Raw genomic sequence first — 11,701 nt, 5'->3', positions numbered from 1 at the left:
GCGGCCTTCGGCCGCACTTAGGGATTATAACCCTCAGGCAGTAGAATTCTCCTTTCTGTTTTGCGAAGAAAAGGAGCTGAACACCTTTTGCAGAGAACACCTTTGTATGTTTTTAATGCTTACTGGGTTATATCCTATCTTCTTTTGTCTCTCATTCTTTTGCATATTTTGGAGTTTGACAGCTGAACTCCGCCATTTAATTTGCATATGCAACCAAAGTCAGACGCGTGATTTTGAAGGTGTTTTTATTTAATGAATTGTGATGAATTGGTTAATATTAAAGTCGTAAAGCAAGTTATAACAAATCAAGTAAAGTGTAAAGTGAAGGGGAATACAAAAATATATTGGTGAAGTGGCTAATTTAAGCAGAATTGGAGTGATAAATGTACGCTAATTTCCGAATTTTACAAAAAAGGGCATATTTCAAACCCAATTTGTAAATAAATTAGTAACCAAAATTTACAAAAGTGAGTGTTAAAATATTGCGTGGACCCTTGACTACAAGTGTGTGAAATTTTTTTTGGATCGGGCCACCCATTTGGACGGAATAGCCCGAAATAGTTGTGAGCGGTACTAAACCCCACCCGGTATGAGTTACAACAAACACATCATTTTGACGTAATGGCCTCCACGGCGAAAAACTCAGCTGTCGCCCCAACACCACCTTGTTTAATACACCTTGATTAGTTCCGTATATAGGGTGCGTTCAGACATGCATCAAGCCAAAACATCAGGCTTTTATTTCTATACTGTAATTGTTGGAAATGTCCAATACGCGCAACCACGGTTACATTGAGCGTTGGAACTTAGTTCTGTTAATAAGCAATATCCATAAATTATAATTTAAAAATGAAAGAGACTGATGCATTTCTGAACACACCCATATTTGCGTGGATATTGCCTTTCTAAAATCATTAACGTAAAGCATCAGAATTTTCAACTTTTAAACTATATTTATAGAATATTTACCATATAATATAACGATGCTTTACAATAACGTTATTAGAAAAAAGCACAGATACATATGTATGTATGTGTACACATATGCTTTATCTTACAATACATTGAGTCATACATAAGATTTGCTTTGGTCTAATCTTTATGCTGGTCAAATGATCAATGCGGTTTCGGTTTGTGGCCATCCACATAGAAGTTTCTTGTCGCGTTTGGCAACTGTAATTCTATACCGTCCAGCTCTTTTGTTAAAACAATTTGACAGCCAAGTCGTGAGTTTTCTCTAAGGAATGGCGCCATATCTAGTAAGTCATCTTCTTTCTCTTGCGCTTCAGGTAAGTAGTCGTAATATTTTCCGATTACATAGACGTGACAAGTCGTACATGCCAATGATGCCTCACAAGCACCTTGAAAGAGATAAATAAATATGCTAAAACATTTTCACAGCCAGTACAAACCTTCCATCTCAATGCCGTGGCGGTGGGCCAAGTACAGTACATTATCTCCTACCTTTCCTTTGACTTCCGTTCGATTCCCATCTTTGTCAATATAAGTAACATTTACACTGTAAATTGTGCAATATATTTATTTAATTCTATACTTAAATTACTTTTTGAACTCATAGAACTTTTGCGTACATTTCATCTTTCGATTTGGGATCTTGCCACTCGTATTCTCCATGAAGCATTTCTGGAATAAGGTGATACAAAGTTAGCGTTTCATGACCTGTTACATAAGAGTTTACTGTTTGTAGTGTGGATCCATCTTTGTACTGCTAAACGCTTATTCGAGTGTGTGAAATTAACTGGAGCATTCCCAAATTGTCGCAACAGTAAGCGGAGCATTTTAGATAATTTTGAGGTTATTGTAAACAGCTGACCAAACGGAATCTATAAGCTGTGTTTCACAACAAAAAACTATTCAAATTTTTTACTGGATTCTGCTGGAAAGCCTTTCTTAACACAAAAAATTGCAGAAATGCAAGAATGATCTTGCATCTTGATGGCTGTCGCAATTTAACACACAGCACTTCATTTAAACTGATTTTTCACTTATAATTCAAATTTCTCTTTCGCTGATTTGTAAACAAAGGTTTATTTCATGAACCAAAAATACAAGATCACCTAATCAAAGAAGCAAGAAAAAAGTATATTTCTGAGTGTTTTTGACATCTGCCTAAGAATGAAAACAAACAAAGAAAACGAAAAAGGCGCGGTGATTTATTATAAAATATACAAAGTGAAACTTGATAACAATTAGCAAAACAAGTTCATAAAATATGGTTTTCATGATTGAAAGTGTTTTACAATCGCATATCATTACCACGGGTCGATTTTTCAATGCCAACGTTCTGGCCACAAACGTGCACCCACTTTTCATGCAAATTTACGCCTTTTGGCAAACCAAACATACGCACAAACTTGTTCCGATCATTTATAATTAAAATTTATAATTAAAATCGCTGCAGAAAACACATTCAATCGCTAAAAAATCACTACGAAGAGGTAGAAGACGGTGTAAACAAAACCGAAAAACGTCAAAAACGCTACGAAAACTTTTTTCTGAAAATCGATTACAAATACAACGATGGCTGATTAGGTGATCTGTAGTCGTTGGTTCATGGGTTTATTTACAAGTTACCACAACTGTCAAAATCGGCAAAACCAAAGTAGCGGTACCACTGACGGCACCACCTTTGTTCGCTGCACCGTGTGTACATATGTATATGAGTGATGAGGGCACTGCTCAATCGAGTAAAGCTGAAATTAGTCAAGAACGTAAACCTACCGGTACGTAAACCCGAGTCAGCTGACACGATCTGTCTTACCAAAGCGCCATGTAAATGAAAACTCAACGCCGCAGAATTTTTCTGTAGTTGTAGCCCGTAGCGCAGAAATCTGCGGAATTTAGATTTTTCCGTGTCAGCTGATTTCTCCTTCTTTATATGGTTGCCACTTCGTCAGTTTTGCAGATGGTAAAAAAGTTATAAGTTCCTATTCAAAATATGTTTAAAATATTTGAAATTTACTATTAAATAAGGTTTTTGTTTAAAACTAAGTAGTTTATATTTAGCTACAATCTATTACAGCACGAAAAATTGTGGTTGAAAGGGTAAGTTTATGAAAAGGCATTGAAGAGTGGCAACAGTGTAGTAAGCAACACTGAGGGCTCCAGTAATCGACAAAATTCTGCGTATACAGACTGCGTTTAAGTACACGTTCTGCGTTCTCGACTAATTTCAGCTTAAAGCTGAAATTAGTCAAGAACGTAAACCTACCGGTACGTAAACCCGAGTCAGCTGACACGATCTGTCTTACCAAAGCGCCATGTAAATGAAAACTCAACACCGCAGAATTTTTCTGTAGTTGTAGCCCGTAGCGCAGAAATCTGCGGAATTTAGATTTTTCCGTGTCAGCTGATTTCTCCTTCATTAGATGGTTGCCACTTCGTCAGTTTTACAGATGGTAAAAACGATATAAGTTCCTACTCAAAATAATTTTAAAATATTTGAAATTTACTATTGAATAAGGTTTTTGTTGAAAACTAAGTAGTTTATATTTAGCTAAAATCTATTATAGCACGAAAAATTGTAGTTGAAAGGGTACGTTTATGAAAAGGCATTGATGAGTGGCAACAGTGTAGTAAGCAACACTGAGGGCTCCAGTAATCGACAAAATTCTGCGTATACAGACTGCGTTTAAGTATACGTTCTGCGTTCTCGACTAATTTCAGCTTAAACTTTGCCGACCATAATAGGCTGTTTTTGCTTACGCGTAAAAGCACATTTAGCGCATTTAGCTCTAAATGCTACTCTAAATGTACATTTATCCATACAAAATTCGTCACTTAAATGCAACTAAATGCAACTACATTTTTGCATTAAGAATGTAAATGCTAAAAGCAACCCTGTGATCTTCCAAAATTTCCATGATTCGAACATGGTTTAAAGAGAAAAAGTGGCAACATTGCTTTTTCGAGTATACAGTTGCTAGCTGCGTTTCAGTGATCGCCGATCGAGATTTCTTTTATTTTGCATTACATATTTGGATAAAGAAAAGTTAAGCAAATTCAACATCGATTTGATACTGATAGAAATCTGGATCAATTTGTGATCAACTCTGTTTGGTTTGTTTCCTAATTAAGTGAGGAAATTTTAATTGAATGCACCAACAAATAAATATATACACAAACAAATGTTCGTTTATGGTTAAAACAATTCAAGTTTTTGTATTGAATTTTTGGTTTAAAATTTATTTTTTCCTTTTCAGTAGGGTTTTTGCACATTATCTTCTGCGTGAGAATTGATCGTAATATATACGCATCTAAATAAGAGACTGGAACACGGCTGTTTGTCAAAAGCATATGATTTCGAACTCGCGTAAATGTACATTTGCTAAATGCTATAGCATGAACGCTCTTCGAAAACATATGTTCGAAAGTGCTAAATGTTGCATTTTAAATGCAGCAAAAACGCTGTATAAGCCTGGAAACACACGAGACACTCAGCTTGTTCACCAACAGCGTTGCCAGGTAGCAGTTTTTAACGTCATTTGGACGTGTTTTGTATCCTGTTGATGTTTAGACGTTTTTTGTGTAAAAAATTACGTTTTTTAACTTCCCAGTAATTTTTCTCTATGCACAATATATTCAATGTATAGCGTACTATTTGCTTGTAGAGTAAGTACTTATGCTCACACTTTCGGCAAATTTAGAAATTTAGAACTGATCTTGAATTATTTTCTTAATAAATCTTTACAAGCTTTGTTTTTCGCAGCAGGTGCCTCAAAAGATATTTATTCTTTGGACACATATGACTTACTTATTCTAGACTCTATTTCCGGAACTTAACGTAACTTACGGAAATTGAGAGTGGTGAGAGAATCAGGCTTTTCAGACTCTCGTTTTGGTACTTCTTTAAAAAAATAAATGAAAGCAAACATTTTTGTTTGTATGATTTTTTTTTTTATGTGGCATTTTAGGTGGCGAACTGTTAAACAGCTGAAGGAGAAAATACTAAAAACAAAATATTTCCGGTCTTACGGTAACTTAAATTAAGTTAAGTATAGACTAACCGAGCTTTTAAGTATGATGCAAACCAAGCGTGCGCGCATTTTTTTTTATATTTTTGGACTAAGGATCCCGCGTTCAAAAGCTGGTTGTGTGAACACTTGAGGTTACAAGGCTTATTAGAATGTTCTATTGCAATGATCTATTGCAACACGCCCGCTCGCAAAAGCACTATATTCCTTCTTATCAGAACGTTATTTAGCATTTTCGACAGCCGACGTCCTGACCAAATGTCTACAAAAACAAAAAAAAATATTATGCAATGCAACTCCACATCGAACCCTTGCGAGCTCTCCCGCATTCGTGTATTAAACCAAAGCCCCCGCGATACTCCCCGAAGGGCCGTACCTCACTGAACAGACTGGAGTAGTGGTCGCCAGCCAGACTTGCTTGACCAGCTCACACATGCACATGCTTAACCCCACAACTAGTAAGATCTGTCTTCTTCTTCTCTTTACTTCCACACATTCACCAATTTCTACGGTTTACCACAAAAATTTACACCGTGTTTTCAACGTTTCTCTACCATCTTCAACAGTTTTCTCAACATTTTCATCCAGCTCGTCTCGCTCCTCTCACAAGACTTACTGATCTCATTCCACCCCGAGCTGTCCCTCCCGGAGTGAAAATCGACTTTCAACCCTTGATCGAGTCACTTGACTCACCTCGTTCATTCTGCTCGTCTCGCTAACCCCACAGGTCTTACTGGCCTTACTGGGGAGCACTTTCCAGCCCGGGTGAAAGACAGGCATGGAATGGTTCCTTTTCCGGTTTTCTACACCCGCTCGAGTAACTTGACGAGTCGCATACTTCCTTGCAAATCTTACCAGCTGTACGATCTTACATGTGCATCTGGCCTGTATCGCGAGGAGATAATGGTGGTGGCTTAGCGTTCATCACGCACCACACCATGCAGTATCGTGTTATCGAAGCAGTCATCGACCGCAGGGATACCACCCAAGAATGTCAGGGCATTGCAATCCGGTCAGGCGATGTTGAGCTCGAAGTATTCAACGTATACATACCCCCTGTCACCTGCTGCCCGGCAGGATATCACCATGATATAGGTCCCCTCCTCAGAGATGAAAACCGGATGGTAGTAGGTGACTTTAATGCGCACCACGATCTTTGGCACTCAAGCCTGTTAAACGATCGTAGGGGAACCGATTTGGCTGAGCAGATAGACGATTCGACATTCTGCACAATGAACGACGACGCACCCACCAGGATTATGGGCAGCTGCTGCAGCTCGCCAGACATAACAATAGTCAGCGCTGGTCTGATAAACAGCATATCATGGCAACCTATGCTGACTTTGGCATCAGACCATCTGCCCATAGTCATCTCGATCGATAAACCAACCGACTTTGCTTCCGCGGAGCACCGAACCAATATCAACTTCTCTAAATCTGATTGGAAAGGCTTCGCGGAATTTACTGAAAACACCTTCGCTGCTCTCCCCACACCAACCGATGTCCACCTTGGTGAACGTAAGTTCCGCAGGGCTGTCACCGCTGCGGCAGCGCGCTTCGTACCGACAGGATGCATTACAGACCCAAGTCCAAATTTCCCTGCCGAAGCGGCAGTTCTAGCCGATGAGCGTGACAGATCTCCGTATCAGGGATCTCAACGCGGAGATTCGGCAACTAGTGAACGTATATAAGCGAAAGAAGTGGGAAGAGCATCTGAAGACCTGTAACTTCACCTCTGGTGCGAGTAAGCTTTGGTCAACCGTGAGGTCATTGTCCAATCCGACGAAGCACGACGACAGAGTCGAAATTTCTTTCGGCGACCATGCTTCGTCGGACCCGGAGCGATGCACGAGCTACTTTATTCGGCAGTTCATACTGCATTCTCCGGTGGACAAAGCCAAGCGTCGAGTGACCAGAAGGCTGCACAAACTGCCAACAACTTGTGCCCCCCTTGCTTTCACCTGCGGTGAAGTTCAGGTGGCCATCGGGAAGGCGAAAGCCTCCCGAAAGAATATGCATGCTGATACTGAAAAATTTGGGTCCTGCGGGAGTAGCGTACCTAACGGAGGTCCTCAATTTGTCAATGGCCACTCTCATCACCCCAGACATCTGGAAGGTGGGGAGAGTGGTCCCACTGCTCAAACTGGGGAAACCCGCCGACAAAGGAGATTCGTATCGACCGATAACACTCCTTTCCCTAGTAGCGAAGACACTTGAGGCCCTGCGGATCCCGTATTTCACGAACCACCTGACCCCAGCGAAGCATCAGCATGGTTTCCATAAAGTGCACAGTACAACAACAGCACTTAACGCCATAAATACTCAGATAACTCGTGGCCTTAACCGTAACCGTCCCTGTGATAGAACGATTCTAGTAGCGTTGGACATGTCAAAGGCATTTGACACTGTCAGCCATTCCACGCTACTAGAAGATATAGAGGCTTCCTCTCTCCCACAGAGGTTCAAACGGTGGTCGGCAAATTATCTGAGTGATCGACACTCGCCGGTAATGTTTAGAGAAAAATCGAACAAACTTAGGAAAATAAAATAGGGGGTTCCACAGGGTGGTGTCCTTTCCCCGGTACTGTTCAACTTTTATATTTCAAAGCCCCTCAACCACCAGAGGGAGTCTCCATTGTCTCTTACGCCGACGATTGCTCGATCGTGGCGACTGGGAATGGAATTGATGATCTGTGTTCGAAAGTAAACGTGTATCTCTCCGATCTTTCTCGCTTCTTACTGCAAAGTGTCTAGCCCTCTCCCCTACGAAATCCTCTGCGACCATGTTCACCACCTGGACGAAGGAAGTCAGGCTACCGCAGGGAATTCACGTCGATGATACACCAATTCCGACGGTGGATGGTCCCAAAATACTCGGAGTAACATTCGACAGCCTGCTCTCCTTCTCTTCGCACGCAACCGCTATTGTCAACAAAGTACAGAGCGGCAACAGGGTCCTCAAGTCGCTAGCCGGGAGTACCTGGGGTAAAGACAAAGAAACGTTGCTGGCAACATACAAGGCAATAGGCCGGCCGGTTTTAAACTACGCAGCACTAGTGTGGTCGCCGGGGACTAGTAGGACGCAGTGGATGAAGCTACAGACAGCACAGAACACCACACTCAGGACAGCGACTGGATACCTCCTGATGTCACCTGAACACCACCTCCATGACCACGATTGAGAGAATACAAAGGTTGCGCCGATCTCGGACCGCTATTCTTCTCTTAAAGAATTTGACAGAATCGTGGTTTGCATGACGTCACACTTGTGCAACTTGTTTGCGTTTTCCTTGCAACATTTTTTCTTCTTCTTCCATTCTTGCTCACGTTTTGGCATTTCTCTCTCGCAATTGCACCAGTGTGACGTCACACAAAAGTTATTCTCAAAAATCCTCTCTGATCGGCTCAATCTTGTATTCTCTCATTCTTGCTCCATGACGAGGCGAAAATGCTCCCAATCAAGGAGCATAACATAATGCTCTGCAAGCAGTTTCTGGTTGGGAGCCACTGATGTGACCACCCAAACAGACAGCTGCTTGCAGAGGAGCCCTCGCCTAGGCACGTCAGGAGGCATCTGTACGAACTGACGGACGAAGTCCAGAGGTTCATTAAGCAGCCTCTGGACCCGTCAGCTCACCGACAGGCCCCGAACGGCATTCACAGGGACTCAGTCTCGAGTTATGTAGACTGCAGACCTGTGAATACCATTCTAGGCACACAAACACCGGGCATTGACGGAACAAAAGTTGTATTTTGCCGTAAAGCGTCACATATCTAATAACCAGCACGGTTTCATGACTGGCAGGTCAACCATCACTAATCTTGCTGTATTCACAGAATTTTGTTCGTCTGCTTTCGATGACAGATTCCAAGTCGATACAATCTATACCGACTTTTCTAAGGCTTTTGACAAAGTCAACCATTCAATTTTAATTGCCAAATTGCGCAGTTTTGGGTCTCATGCAATTTTCTTTTTTATGTATAAAGTCGTACCTTTCATGTCGTAAATGTGTAGTTGTTGTTGATAATGTTTCTTCCCATCCTTTTGTTGCCTCTTCTGGTGTCCCACAGGGCAGTATTCTGGGTCCATTACTCTTCATAATTTTTATTAATGATATATCAGATTTTTTAATTTTTCTGATTTATTTTATCTGCAGACGATTTAAAAATTTTGGGTACTGTTTATGAATTTGTAAAACGATTTTGGGTTGCTGTGCCCAAACGCGTGAACCGAATCAAAAAACTTTTACACACACTTGTAGACAACAGTTCACACTTTATTACAAAAATTTAATTTACTAAATCTGTGCACTAACTTAACAATAATGTCGGTTGGAAATATGGTATTTGTTGCAAATTTTTGTTATAAATTTGTATATACATTTTTATATACAAGATATTTTTATAAAACATCCAGTAACCAAAATAGACATCACTGGGGCGGCAGCCCCAGGTTTACCACACTGAAAGGGAATTCTAGTTACCTCATCCTTTCCCAAGGTTACATCACTGGGGCAGTAGCCCCAGTTATGTCACACAGAAAGGAGAATTCTACGTAGTAAGGGTTATAATCCCTAAGCGCGGCCGAAGGCCGCCTACGCAGAAAGGTGTTCTCTGCAAAAGGTGTTCAGCCCCCCTTCTTCAACGCAAGTTTAACTTTGTTTTTTCCTTGCAAAAAATCTAAAATTCCCCTATTTTCAAACAGCTCCCCAGAGGTCTGTGGGAGGGTTTTGGGGAAGGGGGGGGGGGGGGGGGGGGAAGGGTTGCCTTTTGATAAAGCGGCGTCAATCCTCTTTCGTTTAAGGGGATTTGTGGGGCCCACACCCCCTCCCCCTCCGCCCCCACCCCTACATCGTTGTACAAATAGCTTAACATTTCCCAAAATTTTTAAAACAATTTCAAGTCGATCTGATTCTGCTAAGCTACAAATCCCAATAACGTCGTGGCATGGTGTGATAAAAATCAACTTGAGCTAAATATTAGGAAGTGTTCTCACATAACGTTTTCCAAGTCCAGGCAGTTATTTGCTAATTCATATTTAATGAAGGAATTACGTCTCACCACTTTGGATTAAGTTTCTGATCTGGGCGTAATTTTTGACTCAAAATTTCTATTTATGGGTCATTTAAATTATATTATTTCTATGTCATATTCTACATTTGCCTTTATTCTGCGCTTCGGTTCAGACTTTACTGATCCTTATACCATGTCCCCACCAAAAAGTTAACCATCTCAAATCGAACTTAACCACATCTCTAACTATTGCTGTCCACACTGCGGTTTGAGGTTTATAAAACAGTACAAATGTAAAGAACAGTGTTCGGCCCAAAAATCGATTCAGGACTAAATTACTGCAAAAATCGGAGCAAAAACAAATTTTCCGTACTAGATTGAATTTTTTATTTTTGTTTCTGACATTAACTGTTTGACTAAAATATTTTCTACTCATGCAAAATAAAAACGCGAGGCAATATAAGGATAATATATTACATATTTAGGTAATTTTTAGCATTTTAAATATAGTAGAACGTATCTAACACTTAATTTTTTAAAAAGCAAACCTTTTCTACTTTATATAAATTTCATTCCTCATATATTTTTTAACAACTTAAGTAAAGTTCTGCATCCGCCAATTTGTGCATCCATACATCAAAGAATAACGATGTTACTTTATTGACGCATTGCTATTAAAGAGTTACTTTTTAACAGTGCAAAAAACTTGCAGACCACAATTTTGACATTTCATTTGGAGGGGAAGTTGCAAATTCGTGCTCTGAAAATTTTTGCCAGCAAGAATTTGCAAGCAGGATTGTGGATCACGGTTGCATTTTTGTCAACATTAGTTGTGTTTTTTTTACAAATTATCCAGTAACTTGCCAGCAACTCTCCAGTAAATTAATTTCTAAGAATTCGCTCTCATAGAAAAAATTTACAAAAAAGTACGTGAACGCTTTTCCAGCAATAATTTGCAAGTTCCATGAACAGCTGATTAATTGGTTGTTTATTCGCAGCAAATTCCTAATAAAACAATATATTTTGTATTTAAATAGGTTTATTTTGTGAAATTCAACAATAAAAACCCACAAACAGTTTCCTTATTAGTTTAAATTTCATCCAGCAACATGCGATCAGCTGTTTTTCGTACTGGCAAATTCTTACAAGTAAAAATGTATCCAGTAAAAACTTGCAACTTGAGCCGCCATTTTTCGCTCTCTCAATTTCCCCTACTTTGCAAGTTTTTGCGTACGAAAACGCCAAAACATGAAAATTCGTAAAAACTTTTACTGGATTTTACTGGAAATGAGTAAAAAAACGCAACTATTAATTTGAATCAACAAGTTCGTTAAATTTAAAAACAAACAATTTTGTTGCGAGAGTAAGATAACTTATTCTCTGAATTTTATTACTGGCTAATTCTTACTGGCAGTTGCATAGCGAACACTCCTTGTGTGTATTCATAGTCAGCTTCAACACGAAAGTTCTATGTGGACCGGCCTTAATATTCCTATTTGCTCCGCACAGTTTTGCTCGACACTCATTTACATCACAGTTTGGAAATGTCGCGTTTTTTACGCTCCCGGTCCTCCATTTTTTGGCGTTGCATAGCAAGCATTTTTTCACGCATAGCAACAAGTTCATCCTTTTGACTAGCCTTGATGGTTTCCGCATCAGCACTGTGAGATAGCGTCTCGATTTTCAGATTCATT

The 11,701-nt window shown here is 40.0% G+C and overlaps 1 protein-coding gene across 1 annotated transcript; it reads right to left on the bottom strand.

The window, feature by feature from the left end:
- Nucleotides 1-633: 633 nt before the first annotated feature.
- On the bottom strand, nucleotides 634-1,988 carry LOC118746117 (adrenodoxin-like protein 1, mitochondrial). The gene is made up of 4 exons (XM_036479895.1): nucleotides 1,700-1,988; nucleotides 1,593-1,644; nucleotides 1,413-1,519; nucleotides 634-1,361 (listed from the first exon to the last, which is right to left on the bottom strand). The coding sequence occupies exons 1-4, from the start codon at nucleotides 1,797-1,799 to the stop codon at nucleotides 1,117-1,119; spliced, it is 504 nt and encodes a 167-aa protein (XP_036335788.1). The 5' UTR covers nucleotides 1,800-1,988; the 3' UTR covers nucleotides 634-1,116.
- Nucleotides 1,989-11,701: the final 9,713 nt, after the last annotated feature.

This window comes from Rhagoletis pomonella, unplaced genomic scaffold (genome assembly GCF_013731165.1).
Source record: "Rhagoletis pomonella isolate Grant_MI unplaced genomic scaffold, Rhpom_1.0 Rhpom_scaffold_00010, whole genome shotgun sequence".
NCBI lineage: Eukaryota > Metazoa > Arthropoda > Insecta > Diptera > Tephritidae > Rhagoletis > Rhagoletis pomonella.
Note: the sequence above shows the minus strand (reverse complement) of the source record. Positions and strands in the feature narration are given on the sequence as shown.

What these genes read in the sequence shown, in the direction of transcription:
- LOC118746117 (XM_036479895.1), bottom strand. Translation starts at nt 1,799, where the DNA reads ATGCTCCGCTTACTGTTGCGACAATTTGGGAATGCTCCAGTTAATTTC. An exon ending in ATGGATCCACACTACAAACA is followed by an intron (nt 1,645 to 1,699) that starts GTAAACTCTTAT and finishes ACCTTATTCCAG; the next exon opens with AAATGCTTCATGGAGAATAC. An exon ending in CCCAAATCGAAAGATGAAAT is followed by an intron (nt 1,520 to 1,592) that starts GTACGCAAAAGT and finishes CACAATTTACAG; the next exon opens with TGTAAATGTTACTTATATTG.